Source organism: Aphis gossypii, chromosome 2, assembly GCF_020184175.1.
Source record: "Aphis gossypii isolate Hap1 chromosome 2, ASM2018417v2, whole genome shotgun sequence".
Classification (NCBI taxonomy): domain Eukaryota; kingdom Metazoa; phylum Arthropoda; class Insecta; order Hemiptera; family Aphididae; genus Aphis; species Aphis gossypii.
This window is the reverse complement of record NC_065531.1, coordinates 6965333-6981487: the sequence shown is the minus strand read 5'-3', so window position 1 is coordinate 6981487 and position 16155 is coordinate 6965333. Positions and strand designations below refer to the sequence as shown.

General features: G+C 25.4%; 2 protein-coding genes across 6 annotated transcripts; both read right to left on the bottom strand.

Annotated features, from left to right (window-relative positions):
• Positions 1 to 66: 66 nt before the first annotated feature.
• On the bottom strand, positions 67 to 6700 carry LOC114125839 (mitochondrial carrier homolog 2-like). Its single transcript, XM_027989634.2, has 8 exons — positions 6532 to 6700; positions 6339 to 6463; positions 4201 to 4285; positions 3207 to 3366; positions 2829 to 2960; positions 2554 to 2743; positions 1574 to 1641; positions 67 to 1511 (listed from the first exon to the last, which is right to left on the bottom strand). The coding sequence occupies exons 2-8, from the start codon at positions 6459 to 6461 to the stop codon at positions 1358 to 1360; spliced, it is 912 nt and encodes a 303-aa protein (XP_027845435.1). The 5' UTR covers positions 6462 to 6463; positions 6532 to 6700; the 3' UTR covers positions 67 to 1357.
• A 2085-nt stretch (positions 6701 to 8785) lies between these two features.
• Positions 8786 to 12223, bottom strand: LOC114125820 (tRNA modification GTPase GTPBP3, mitochondrial). 5 transcript variants are annotated; one of them, XM_027989603.2, is made up of 9 exons: positions 11883 to 12223; positions 11298 to 11390; positions 10679 to 10855; positions 10494 to 10613; positions 10161 to 10330; positions 9984 to 10094; positions 9817 to 9922; positions 9294 to 9744; positions 8786 to 9230 (listed from the first exon to the last, which is right to left on the bottom strand). In XM_027989603.2, the coding sequence occupies exons 2-9, from the start codon at positions 11380 to 11382 to the stop codon at positions 8993 to 8995; spliced, it is 1458 nt and encodes a 485-aa protein (XP_027845404.1). In that variant the 5' UTR covers positions 11383 to 11390; positions 11883 to 12223; the 3' UTR covers positions 8786 to 8992. The 5 variants fall into 5 exon arrangements, with proteins under 5 accessions (XP_027845404.1, XP_027845403.1, XP_027845405.1 ...); XM_027989602.2 differs by lacking the exon at positions 11883 to 12223 and adding an exon at positions 11517 to 11873 and having other exon boundaries at positions 11298 to 11439; XM_027989604.2 differs by lacking the exon at positions 11883 to 12223 and adding an exon at positions 11517 to 11873.
• Between the last annotated feature and the right edge of the window lie 3932 nt (positions 12224 to 16155).

Genomic DNA, 16155 nt, shown 5'->3' with positions numbered 1-16155 from the left:
TTTTATTAGTAACATAAGGAGTCAAGCAAGACTACATTTATAATGAAAATAAAATACAGCGCTAAATATTAAATAGGTAATCTCAGGTTTTTTAATATACTTTAATTTTTACGTTTTTACTTTTTTTAATGACAACATATAATATAGTTAGAGTTATAAGTATAAATGTATTAGAGGGTGGAGTGGAGTGGTATGGAGTACATTACAAAATGCTGGTTTATTATTCAGTTCACTATAACTTACAAGGGCCCGGATTTATATATTTTTTTTTAAACAGTCCAAAAAGTAACTAGATTTGCTAAAGTTTGAACTATAGTAAATAAATCTAAAATACAGTTTTATTTTGCCATATTTTGACATGCATTGCATGTTTCTATATTTTACAATTTTTCTTTGCCTATAGACAGTTTTTAAAATGCATAATAATATCTATTATATAATATTTTGATAATATTAATTAAATAATGTATTTATAGTTATATTAATTATACTTAATAAAATGTGAAAAAATCATTTAACTACATGTAAAATTTATAAAAAAAAAATTTTTGATTGAATTTACCATAGAAAATGAATTATATAATATAATTTTATATAAAGATATAGGTAGATACTAAAAATAATGAAGTTAGACTTTTAAGCATATTTTATATTTTTAAATATATATTTCTAAAAAATAAGGACATAAATGCATACTTTATAATGTATATTTTAGTTTTTAGAGCATATAAATCTGAGCCCTACTTATAATTCATAAAGTCTAAATTTTGATATTTATGTATACAGATACAACAAATATTCTGCTTCAGAATATGAAATTAAAAAGTGTATGTTGTTATAAAAAAAAAGGAAAACTTAAAATAATATTTAAAAAAGCAAAATGTTTTATTTTGACTGAAAAAAATATAAAAAAGTATTTTTAAAAACTTTAAATAAATTTTGATATGAGTGTAATTCAATAAAAGAATCACTGTGTTAATAGATTATATTATACATTTTTGTAGCTAATGGGCAATGGCAACATATATATCAGAAAAACAATTGATTTTTGGAGAGGCAAAAAAAAATTCATGTATGAATGCTACCTGTAATGGTTGAAAATTTTCAATGATGTGTACAAAATTTGGTACCTATTGGTTTTTGTTTATACGCCCCATACCAAATATTTACACAAAATAAAAAAGGCTTTGCATATATGTTTAAATTATTGTAATAATAATTAAAATGCAATTTGAAATATGTTGATACAATACTATTTATGTTTTCAATTCTAATAAAAATATTTACTAAAAAAATTAACTTATTTTTATTTTGTACATATAAATAACAATCAACATTGAATGACTAGGCAGCTAGATTAGAGCATTTTTAGAAGTTTGGAATTTGTTAGTGGGACACGTCTAAACCAAGTTGATGATCCACGGTTCAACTGATCAGTTCTATACAGGTATTTCATACATTCCAACCAATTTCCAAATACAGGCATATCAGGAGGCATACCAGCAGCTAACCTGCTCAAAAAAATACTTTCATAATTTCATAATGGAAAAAAAATAAAAAATTATTCACATACCCGCAGTTGTTAATTGCTGTACAAGCAGTTACAACATTAAATGAATAAGTAGCAGCAGTAGCTAGAAACTGAAATAAAAATAAATATCATGTTTTAATTAAAATAAATTAATGGCCGACAGATAAAAATATTAAGAAAATATTACTGTATTAATCAATATTTCAAATTTATACTTAAATTTATAGTGTTTTTACTGTATTTCATGTCTTTAACTTGTTCAGAACGAAAAAGTGAATCTATTGAATTTACAATGAATATATATATATATATATATATATAGTTAAATCTTTATGAGAAACTAATAACAATGATATATGATATAATACAATAATAATTAATAATATTTGTTTTAGTCAAAAAATAGTTCAAGATAGACTATTATTACTATTAATAAAAAAATAAATTGCATGTAGACTTATAGTATTTAATATAAATAATTAAATATTTTTATAAATGGAGAATAACAAATATTTTAATCTCAAATCATTTTTTATAGGCAATTAATATCATTAAGTTTAACTTTAATACAGCATACCTACATACAGTAAAGTAATCAGTTCTCAATGAAGAAGTATACTCAAAATATAAATTTCATTGCTATTTTTCTATTATTTTTTTTAAATGTATGCATTTAAATTTAATTTTTGATATTATAGTTCTTTAATCTGCAACTGCTATTTATTGTTCTCAATTACATTATTATTCTGTAAGATGTACTGTAAATTTCATCATATAAAGAGGTACTCTACTACAATTTGTCATTTAGTATTTCTTTTCTAACCAGTTTTTAAAGGAAGACCACAATCCCCTTTAATATATTAATCTTACGTACTCCTTCTAATTAAAAGATTTTTTATATATTTAGGTAGACACATTTTTTACACTTTTGCAATTCCCTTTTAATTTTCCTCAATTTAAATGGTGCCTCCAACTACAATTAAATTTTTCAACTAAAATTAAAGCATAAATATTAATTTTACCGAAGCAGCAAACTCAGCAATGTTCAAAGTCATGGGCGAAGGATCAAATAAATAACGTGAAAATACTTGTTTTGCTATATTAACAAGAATAACAGTTCCTAAACCAGCAAATAGACGTGGAATGACACCAGCAAAGAGCCCTTTTACTCCTTCTTCATGGTTTATAAGTAACACCGATTGTAACACTAAGCTGAAGTGAACAAAAAAAACACATATATGTCATTTAATATACTTATTTAAAACAACAAAAAAGAATTATTTTTATAATAACTAACGTGTAACGATGTTCATAACCAACAAATTGGGCCATCATTCTCATAGAAACAATATGAAAGGGATGGCTCAAAATTATACTTGTGGCTGTACATATCATTTCCTTTGATGTTTTAATTGCACAATCTTTCCATCTACATCAAGTTGATTTAATAAAAGTAATAAATTATAAATTCACATAAAAAATATATTATTATAATAATTATATTATTTGTATAGCAAATTAGTAGATTAAATTATTAGGTGTTGAAATAATATTAAATGCAGCCATCATTCAAATGCATAATATTAGAGATACAAATTATTATTTTATCTGTTTATCATCATATAAGTATTCAAATTTATTTAAAATTGATACTACAGATAATTATGTTACTTACACTTCTAAATCTGAATCTTTATCTACATTTTGACTTTTGTCAATTTGTATATAATCAGACATTAATGATGATGAATAATGTTCAATACAAATTCCCAGGATCTTAGGACCTAATCCAATATACATTCCTTTAAATCCATCAACTGAATAAATATATTTAGCTGAAAAAAATAATTGTTTTCATATAAATGATGAAATAGAATAATTTATTTCATTTTAGTAGATAAAGCTCAAGTTTTATAATGCTTTAATATAAATATGCAAGTATAGAGATTGTGAAAATATAATATAAAACACCTATTCAGTGTATAAGCTTAATAAATTAGTTAATAGTATACATTTTGTCTACAAGAGAAAGAGAAATTAAAAGCTTAACAGCTATACTATTACTAGTGGACCATTATTCAGGCGAAAAGATATTAAGTTAATTTATTATTATTTAATTGTATTAAATTGCAATATATTTAAAACAAATTATTTTAGTAAAAATAATTAAACATTACACTTAAACAAATTACATCTTCTATAGATGTATATCAAGAAAAGTATAAAATTAACAATCATTATATGAATATTAACTGTGATTCAATGGGAAATGTATCATTTATTTATATAATATATTATAACCACATGAATGAAATTTAAACTCATCTTATAAATTGCTTATAGAGGATTGTATAGGTTAATAACATTATTACTACTATAATTTTAATGATCAACCTTTCTTCCTTGCATTTAAGTATGTAATAATAATAGTTGTATATATTATGGGCCTCTACAGTAATTCTGATATATATCATACTAAGACCAGATAATTTTAGCTATAGTACCAAAGGATATACCACTTTAAATAATATATTGAACAAATAATTAACTTTGTATTGATTTTGAATTATAAAGATTATAATTTTGTTGATAAACTAAAATTATATTCTCTATTTTAATATAATGAGCAGTTATATATATATATATATTTAAATGTATAAATTAATTACCATAAACTATTAAATTAGGAAGGAACAAACGTTCTTCACCAAAAATACTTCTGTGTCGATATGGAGCCATTGGTTCATGGCCAATCTGTAAAATATAATAACAATAATAATAAATATATTTAAAAAAGTTAAATAACAAAAATAACATTAAAACAACATTAATTAAATATATGAAAACAAAATTTAAAATCTAATTAAGAAAATTAAAATAATAGTATTAATAAACATTAAAAATGTTGTTAAAATATATGTTAAAGTAAATAACTTTATAGATTTCAACATTTTAACTTTTATAAAACAATAGTTAGGCTTAATTATTTTAATTTAAAAACAGTAATATATTTAAATAATTGTTTAACTATTTAAAAAAAATTATTTAGGTGTTAAAATTATCATAATTTACATAAGTAATAAAAAATAGTGCAATAATTTACATGACTATCTTTTAAGCTAAACTTGAATTTAAGATAGAGAAGATATATTATAAGATAATATATGTTATATTTTTGAATCTTTCTAATACAATTCTCATGATAGCCACTTTTACTTATGTCAATGTCTATTGCAAAATTGCAATCAATACTTACAATAAATAAAAATAAAATTAATGCAGAAATAAAAATAAGCTAATACAATTATAAAAGTAGAGCAATACATAAGAGGTCAAAACCTAATACAAAAAAAAAACATTAAGATAAAGCGCATACTAGAAATTTAAAAACAATACAACAAATGAAATATTGATAATAATTTGAAAGGCATAACTTATAATTAATCACTAAAACTGTTGTACATATAGGGTGATTCTTTTATCAAACACTCATTATTTCAAAAATTATTGGCTTTTTTCAAATTTTTTTTTCTTCAAAATTTAAGACCCATGTTGTTCTAGAATTGTAGAACTCTTCCATATTTTCACCCTTATATTTATTAGATAAACCACTATCAATTTTCGATTTTCAAATAACAACCTGTACTTTAAATTCCATAAATTAATAAGACTATTTTTTTTTTTTAAATTATCACATTTTGAAAAAAAATCTATACTTTTTGAAATAATGATTGATGTTTAATAAAAAAATCCTGAATCTCCTTGTATAGGGGTGGCCAATATGACAAGTTCATGAGCCACATGGATAAATACAATTATGCCAAAAGCCAAAATGTTTATAAATACATTACATATAATTTGATAAATTGTTATATTATATTATGCTTACCAAAAAAATTAAAACTCATAACAATAGCAAGAAAATTTTGGTTTTATAAACAAAACACGAGCCACGTCTGACTATAATGAGTACCACAAGTTAAGCATTTTACAACTCCACCAGCCAATATTTATTTTTTTTTTACTTCTTACATCATAGTTCTTTTAGATATGACAACAATTTCGTCAATATTTTTCAAAGTACTAACTTATATTCACGATTTTTTTTAACAAGGAAAACTGTTAGTATGAAGTTCTTTATATCTAAATAAGTGGCAATTGATTCAAGAATTCAACCATTTTTCATCTTAATTCAAAAATGCAATTTCATTTTTTAGTTTTCTATTTCCTTCATTTTCTAGGATAAATTATTGCATTAGCTTTTGTCTTTGTTAACTTAAACTATCAAATTTATAGCTCTTAAAGTTGGCTGATTCAACTAGGATTTTAATAGTTTCATTAGGTAATATACAAGTCTCAATAAGGTCTAAGATGACTATACTTTTAATAGCCATTATTTTATGTAAATTACATTTACTAACACCATTTCTGATTGGCAACTTTAGACATCTTTTAAAAAGCAGTTTCCTTTGCACATTTGAAAAAAAAACTATTAAAAATTTAAATGCTATTTTTAAAAGTAATCTAAATATAAAACTACACTTCCAAGACATACATTTTCAATAAACTCCAGTTGAAAAACCACTTTTAGAGTTGTTGATTTAAAGAAATTATTAGCGTACCTATATGATATTAATGATATACCATTTCCTATATCTAATTTCATACAAGAAACATAAAATAATTTTGAATAACTTAAATGAATTTTAGGCAATAGTATATTTTTACAATAATTAATTATTATGAATTTTTTCGAATATTAATAATTACACACAACCATAAAATTAAATATTTTATTATAACATACCTGTGCTAAAAATCTAGCATAATCTAATGGATGTGTTAAGGTTTTCATAACACATTTTCCGATTAAAGTGTGTCTGGGAGCATCACCATTTTCTTCGCTCCGATTTGTAGAGTCCGAATCCATTACTTAAAAAAAAAATTACTTAAATAATAAAATATTACCTTATGAAATAACATAAATCACTTGAACTCACCGGTTATTGGAATATTCAATGATATAATTCAGTATACTTAATAACGCTTTGTATACTTTATTCACTATACTTCGCTATATTCACTCAAAACAAAATGAATATAATAGTTAATAGGTAGTCAAAAATCCTAAGCCTAAGCCTAACTCATAAGAAAAAACTAAAATGGAAAATTATTATCAATTATCATTATTATGTATTATCATACTAACGTCCGGTCACTGAGATAGATAAGAATCTCAGTGCGTCCCATAAAGTAATATTATAAAGAGAGGCTGTTGAATAAAACACTGTTGAAGCTCAATAAGGCTCATTTTTACAGGCTAGCCATATTAAACATCTTAAATTTCGTTAGTACATTTTTGGTAACACAAATTATAGACTCAATCGACTTATAATTTTAAATCAAAACATCTGTATTCTTTAATAATTGAAATTAAGTGACAATTTCAGTTACAATACCTAGTAATTGTACAATAATAAAATGCTATGTAATCCTCCGACAGATCATATGAACTCATTGGGGTTACAAAAAAATTTGCGACCCCCCCGTAAAAATAAAAAAATGAGCTCCTAAAATATTGTTATACCAAATATAATCCTATATAGCTGTAACCAAAAGCATAGCATTTAAATTAAAATAAAATAATTAAGCAAGAACTTCAAATGAACATTATTAATTTATTTTCTAAACATCCATTTTTGATTAAAAATTTAATGTATGAAATAGCTATTAAATTAATTTACTGATTAAAAATTACCTTTAACATTCCTTGTTAGACTCCTTTACCTCCAACATCACTTAATTGATGAATTATGGGTACAGCGTCAATTTTATGAATTTCATCCAAGAAAATAATTCCAAAAACATTTTTTTTTTTTATCATATTGAATTTTAAATTATATGATATAAGAGCGTTTATGAATTAGTACTAACAAATTTATCCTATTTGTGTATACATTTATTTATATCTATTAGCTAACAACTAAAATGGTAAAACTGACAAATATTGTAATTAATAATTATTTTTGGTTTCAAAACAAAGCAAGTGAGCTATTAGTTTTACACATATTGTAAAATAGAAATATCTTTTAAATTGTTAGATAGTTTTTTTTAAAATTGTAAATAAAAAGCAATATTTTCTAAACAATAGTTAAATAAAAAACAAGTAAATAATATTCTTTAGACATAAATGTTTTATACTAAAATAAATAAAACTATATATATGTATTATAAATAAGAATTGATTCTTATAGGATAATATATTAATAAAATAAGTAGGTATATTAAGTAAAATTTAATTAAGTATCATTGTTTTCTAATGTTGCTTATACAATTGTCAATTATATATAATTAGAATCATAAAAACATAAAATCTTTTTTTCATCATGAAACTCAACATAACGAATTAATTACTTCTAGAAGAGAAAAATGTTAAAAATTGATATATCTAATGTTATTTTAGATAGTTTATAAATACTATCACATAAAATCATCTTCTACATAATAGTATTATTGCAGATATTTTTAAAGAATATAAAGAGATTACACAACATAGTGAAATATACAATATGGACTTAAATGAATGAATAAATGAATGTTAATATTTAAAAGTATGTATAATGAAATTGGGTAATGAAAAGAAAAGAAATAATCCTAAATTTTTTTAGTTTTTATACGAAAATAACTTAGTTTTAATAAATCCTAATACTGAAATTTCAGTTAGATATATACAATATGAATAGGTACTTTTGTAACTCATTGTTCAGCTAAACACTTTTTTTTCTTGCTTAAAAAGAATATAAATGATTTACGACAACAAAGGATCACACAGAAATGCACTAGTTTTTTTTAATGAAGAAGAAATAATAATAACCTAAAACCCACAAAAATGCTCTAAAAAAATCTACTTTACACAAGTGATATCCATTTAATTTAAAATAATAATAATGTATGTATGATAAATCTTATCGGTATCAGGTATGAGATAAATTTAATTTTAACAAAAACCCCACAATAATAATAATACTATAATTTTTTTTAAATATTACACAAATTTTCTTAAATATCTAAAATTTAAGAATAATTCCCTGACATGGTATAACACTACAAAAAATTACATAAATTATAAAAAAAAAAAAATGCATAAAAATGCAAAATTAAATTAGTGTATTCTGTATCAAGGAACCACAAATCAAAATGTATAGGAATTTTATATAAAATTTATATAGGATCAAAGAAAAAAAATGCAAGTCATCACAACCTAACTTTATTTATTAAGTAAATATATATTAAGATTAAAGATTATTAATTAATAATTATCATTGTTGTCTCCACTAACACAGTTTAATACAAATAATAATAAAATTAATAAAAACAGATAATACACACTTAAGAGAAATACTACTAAATTAAAACTATAATATAAGAGATACATTGATATATTAACCAATCATTATCTTATTATTTACCAATACAAAATTTTGAAAATATAACATTGAGCATTTCTTCGGTCGATACATGTCCTGTAATTTTACCTACATTTAATGTTGCTCTACGTAAATGTTGTGCAGCAACATCAATGTTTTCTTCAGACTTTGAAATTTCAAGATACATCTGAACATTACTCAATGCTTTTAAGAGACAATATCTATGTCTTGCTTGAGTACATCGAGGGTGTTCAAAATTGGGATTTCCACATCTAAGCAAAATTAAAATAATTCACAATAATGAAATATATATTATTAAATCACAATGTACTTACAATGTTTGCAAATAATTTTCAAATGTTTTCATCATATCTGTTAAACCATCGTTAACTTTACAAGAACCAAAACACATAGTCCAGTTAGAATTTTGTGATATTTTTTTAAGTCGAACAACTTGGTTGTCTGACACAATGTCAATTTTATTCACATACACTAAACAATTAACACACTGCACTTTCAAATTTTCAATATATTTTTGGAGCCATAAATCTATGTTGTCTACATCTAGGAGATATTGAGCATCAATCATCAGAATCACCATGTCAGCACTTTGGGCCTGAACTTTAGATTTTTTTATCCCTAAGTCTTCAATCAAATTTACAGTTTGAGAACGAATTCCTGCCGTGTCAATCAAAAGTACAGAGTAACCAAACACATCTAGGGGCACCTGAATTGGATCTCTAGTTGTACCAGGCAAATCTGTTACTATAGCTGCTTCTCTATTACCTATACAAATAAAATTTTGTTTTATCATATAAAATAACTTACTTAATTAGCTAATATAGTAAATATACATACATAAAGAATTCAAAAGGCTACTCTTTCCTGTATTTGGTGCTCCAATAATTGCAACTTTAACTCCATCACGTAAAAGTTCTCCTGATCTGTTGTCCATTAAGTGCATCTATACATTTATTATGTAAAATTAATTGTATGGTTGACTTATTACAATTTTTAAAATTTACCTCAATCTCTTTAGCCAGTTTTTCTAGATTTTCTTTAACATTTTCCAATACCAGGTATTCAATATTATCTGTTTCACTGAAATCTATATAAGCTTCGACACAAGCTAAATTCTAAAATCGTAGAAACTTTGATAAATTACAATAATGCTAAATGCATATTATGTATAAATAACATGCTTCTAAAAGATATTGTCTCCAAGAACTGTAAAGTTGTCTCAAAGCACCTTCTAACTGCATCAATGCTTGCTTTCTTTGAAACTCAGTATCAGCCTCTATAAGATCAGCTAAACCTTCTACTTCAGTTAAGTCCATTTTGTTATTATAAAATGAACGCTTGGTGAACTCTCCTATGAATAATAAAATATAATTAAAAACTATGTGGTACAAATTATATGAATGGAATAAATGGAACATTTATTAAAAAAATAAGTGAGATTGCATTTCGCAAGAGTTAATAAAAAGTAAATTTCATTTGTTAGCAAATGCGAAAGTAATCATTAAAAATCTCACCAGGGTCAGCTGGTCGAAAATTTGATAGTTTTGATAAACCATTAAGAACTGAAGTGACAACAGCCCTACCCCCATGTACTTGAAATTCACAACAATCTTCACCCGTGAAACTTTTGGGGCCTAAAACATAACAAATTGAAATAGATAAAAAAAAAATTGAAAAATGTATGCTGATAACGCATTACCTGGAAACCAAAGCAATAACCCATTGTCTAATTGTTCTTTTGTAGTTGGGTCAATAATTTTGTTCAAACAAGCTTTTCTAGATTTTGGTAAATGTTTTAAATGGGTCATATTTAATATAGCGTCAGATGCACATGGTCCAGATACTCTGATAACAGCTACACCACATTTTCCAAGACCTAAAATCAATCATAATATTTAGATATTAATTTATTAAACACGTTTTACAAATTGATACATTTAAAATTCATCGGAAATTCTAGGCAAGTTCAAAATAAATATTCTTATTTCATAACTGTTAAGAAAAATCTGATTCAATAAAATTATCCATGGGCAAAAGATCATTTATTTTGATATGTATAAAATGTATGAAACAGGTTTGTTTGAAATTAAATATTGTATTACCATTGATTAAATATACAATTGTATATTATAATAAAATCAATAGTAAAATGTTAAACAAATCTTTAATATTTCAACATTTTAAATAATAAAAAAATACCTAAATTAATATTTTATACAAGGTAGGTATAATGATACTTTCATTATATTTATTCAACAAAAAATAAACAAGAAAAATCAAAATTAAAATATGTAGGTGAACAACTGTAGGAAATTTACCTGATGAAAGTGCATAGATTGTCGATTTCAGTCTTGTATATGTTATAGCAACAGTAACTCTTAGTCGATAGAATTTTGCATTCATTGTGATGGCTGCAAAATCAAAAAATTGATTATAGATAGGTAGGTAGTCCAATTCCAACTATAGAACAAATAAAATTTTTAATATTTAATCTAATCGTGTATTATTAAACATTAAACATTTTATATATTTTTTACATTTATTTTACTAATTGATCGATAATCCCGACTCTTAACTAATGAATAATTACTATGTAGTATGTAGTATTCCAAATTTAATATTTATTTTTCAATTTGTCAATTGTCATGAATTATGATTTAATTTTACTGAGTTGGTTAATCATGCTAAGACCGTGATCCAATCTTTTATCTATAGTGAATAATGAATAGTGATCTCACAGATATGAGATATATAAAAATTTAAAATATTAAATAGACGAGTAGACGAATCCCTATTCCTTCAATGTAAAAATCACGATTAAGGAAACAAAAATAGAGATAATAGGTAGATATATCTTTAAAATTAAAATTATGAAACCTACAAAATGGCCGAAATTCTCTTACCTAAGAGGTGAATGTTTACAAATTATAAAATGATAAACCACCATAATGTTATGGCGGGAAATAGAAGTGGGCAAAATATTTTGACCATAGAATATATATCGATACATAGAAATTAAAAACATCGATGTTTTTTTTTATGTATAGTAATTGCCTTGAGGAAAAAATTTCCTCTTAGAGTTGTCATCTGTTGCACACCTTATTATCTCTACATATCTGTATCATCATCATCGTCGTCTAAAGTAAGGGTTCTCAACCTGGGAACGCCCCCCTAGGGAGGCGTGACAAAATTTCAGGGAGAGCGTGAAAATTTTGAAAAAACATGAAAATGAAACGATATGATAAAAAAAACTTCATTAAAATTATATTCATATTAATCCATTAACCAACATTAAAGTAAGTTATGACGTATATATTATAAATCCATACATTAATATATATTTACATATAAATATTATGCATACATCAATCTTATAGTAGTGAGGGGGGCGTGAACTCATACAATAGTTTGAAAGGGGGCTCGAAGCTCAAAAGGTTGAGAACCCATGATCTAAAGGCCTCGCCTTGTCGTGATAGCCATAAGTCTGTCATTTGCCATGTTTTTTAATTTTGAATAATATGTTATGACCTCCATGAGATGTTTGAGGTCTTGGAAATATGATGTTCTTGGGCGTCCTCTAAATCTTTTCTATAAGGTCTTTCCTTCGAAGATATTTTTCATAAATGTGTTATGTCTGAATAGGTGCCCTATTCATTTCGTTTTCGTTTTTAATATGTGTTTTATTATATTCCTTTTTTCGCTTTCATCTTTTAACACTTGCTCATTTGTTTTCCTTTCAACCCATGATGTTTGGTTCATTTTTCTCCAAATCCACATTTCCATTGCTTCTAAGCGGTCCTTTTCATTTTTCCTGATAGTCCAAGTTTCACATCCATATACTATAACACACTCCATTCAAATGTTTTAATGAATTTTTTCTTCGTTTTGATGTCAAGGTGTTTGCTAGTTAATAGACTGTTTTTCTTTATGAATGTTTGTTTGGCTAAAGTTATTCTTTTTTTTATGTCAATAGTGGATGTATTATTGTATGTTATTCTACTTCCCAGATAAGGGAATTGTTCGACTTCTTGGATTTCAGTGTCGTTTAATTTTATAACTGGTTTGGTATAATTTGATCTCTTCGGGCTGTCATTATTTTTGTTTTGGTAGCGTTTATTTTCATATGAAATTTATCCATAACCCTTGATAATGTGTTAAACATGAGATTCATGTTGTCTTCACTTTTTGCCATCAGTACAATGTCGTCCGCAAATCTTATACTGTGTACCTCTTCCCCGTTTATTCTTACGCATTTGTTACCTCTTTCATTTCTTCAATAGCTTCTTTCATGAATAGATTGAACAACTAAAGCGACAAGGGAAAACCATGTCTCACATCTTTTCTTATCTTAGCTTCCTTTATGGTTCTATTTTATCTATCAGTGTTGCTTGATCCTTGTATAATCTCAGGTTAGGTTAGGTTGGTATGTACCAAACAGCAAGAACCAATCTACTTTGTCTAAGGCTTTTTCTAAATCTATAAATGTTATATATGTTGGAAGGTTCACGTCAATCTTCTTTCTATTATTAGTCTCAGAGCCAGGATCACTTCCCTAGTTCCTCTCTCTCTCCTGAACCCAAATTGCTTTTTTCCTAGCTGATCTTCTATTTTCCCTTTTAGCCTATTTTTGATGATGACGTTAAGAAGTATTTTCGAGGCGTGTGATAATAGTGTAATTGTCCTATAATTAGTACAGTTGGTTGCGTTTCCTTTCTTTGGTATTGTTATTGACTTACTCTTTATAAAGTCCTTTGGCAACTTCCCTGTTTCTTAGCACTCATTAATAATCTTAAATAACAGTGATTTAGTATGTTCATTCAAATTCTTCAATATTTCCGCAGGTATGTTAAATATACCAGTTGCTTTTTTGTCGGTTAATGTGGTCAGTGCACAATCAAATTCAGTTCTTATCAGAGAAGGCCCTTTGCAATCAGGATTAACTTCTTCCTCGTGTTCTAAATAATTCAATTCATCAATAATCTCTTCCCCTTCGTATAGATTGCTCTTCTAAATATTCTTTCCATCGTCCAGCTACCTTTTCATTTTCAAATAGTTATTTCCTATATTTGTTACTGAAAATATTACTTTTTGTCCTGGGTTTACATTGTAGGCTTCTTACTCTATTATATGCTCTATGCCTCTATCTGTGTTATTTTTTATCAACAAGTACTCAATTTCTTTGCAATTTTCACGTAACCATAGGGCCTTTGCTTCACGGCATTGGTTTGTGATTTCATTCTTAATTCTTTTGTATTCGACTGTCCTTGGTACATTTCTCTGCTTGATTAATTCCAGTATCTTCTGGGTCATTCATGGCTTTCTGACCTCAAGAATGTTTTTACCAAGAATTTTTTCGCAAGTTGCGTTGATATCACTTTTTATTTTATCCCAGGTTATTGATTCCTTTTTCCTATTTATTTCTCCTAAAGTAGATTGAAAAACTGCTGCTATTCTTTCATTTCTGAGTTTTTCCAGACACCAATTCTTTTTACTGACTAGTATTCTTTTCTGAAATCTAATATTGCACTTTGCTTTGACTAGAATGTGGTCACTATATATTTGGTTTTCAGGGTATGAATGACTAGATCTCGTATTTGATTCCTATACTTCTTCTTAACTAGAATATAATCAATTTGGTGTCTGCTCATATCTCCAGGGGCCTTCCACGTATACCTTCTTCTCTTCAGAACTTCATACATCTTATCAAGGCCGTAGCCAGGGGGGGTTTCAGGATTCAAACCCTCCCCGAAATTTTTTTTGAAATAAGACTGAATAGTTAGAATTTTATATTTTATTACATAATATAACTTATTTATACATTAACCCCCCCCAAAAAAAATATTTTTCTGGATACGGCCTTGCATCTTATTAGTGATTATCATTTCTAACTGTTCACTAAACACTATAATTTTTTCTCCTCTCTCGTTTGTGTTTCCCAATACAAACTTACCGACGTATTCATGCCCTGTCGTTTGACTCCCGACTGAAGCATTGAAATCACCCATCACAATATCACAATATATCGGTATATTCTGTTTAAAAGTGTAAAACATCGATATTTTCTTCGATGTATCATCTATTAAAAACATCGATGTTTTTTGCCCACATCTAGTGAGAAACAAAGCTATATAATATTATATTATACACATAGACATATTAATAAATTATTATTATGTCTATGATTATACATTATTTCACATTTATTAGATATTAAAAGTATAATTATAATCTTAAATTATATTATTATTTTAGTAATTTTAATAATAAAAATATAATTTATTGTAACAGACGAGAAATACAAAGTAGATAAACATGTTTAATAAACAAGTTTCAAGCTTGTCCAATACACAGTATACATATACTTGAATTCTGTTGATCTGAGTACATGTTACAAATGAACTAAATAAAAAAATAAAAGTTTATGTACCCCATATTAAAACATAATAATGAAAAACAAAAAGGAAGAAAAAATAATTTAATAAAATATAAGAGAAAATAAACAATGTGAATGCTAGAATTTACTTGTATTAACTCTTCGTCTCTAAACATACCTATGGTATAATTAAATTTGCAGCTCATAAGTTTGACTAAAAATTCAAACCCTTAAACGGCTTAAACTCATACATTAAATTAGTAAAATACAATTTAGTGTTATTAAGAATGATTATGATTAATTAATTTTTAGTTGAATTATCCACGCCGAAATGTGAATGCTGTAAGAAACAAGAATAAATCGAAAAATAAGAACTAAATAAATAATTCTTATTTAAATACCTATCATATTAAGGATAATATATATTTATAGATTGATATATTATACACATTTTTATTATCATACTAGTCTTTTGCAGATAATGCATAATAATTAGCTCTATTAAATAAGTATCAAATTAATAAATTTTAGTATTTTTATTATAATGTTGTGCCATACATAGCTTTTTTTTTTGGTAAAATGTTTTATTTTTGCTGTGTTTGGCAGTGCAACAGTAAAAGAATTGCAAATAGTGGTAGGTATCCATTTTTTAGTATCATTTTGAAAAATTTTCAAATAAAATGTTTAGGTATACATTATCTTTTGATTTTTAGTTTCCCTTTTAAGGAAAAAAGACTAAGCCATTTTTACACAAGTATAATAATATAGATTTTATATTTACACTAATAATAGATAATTGTACG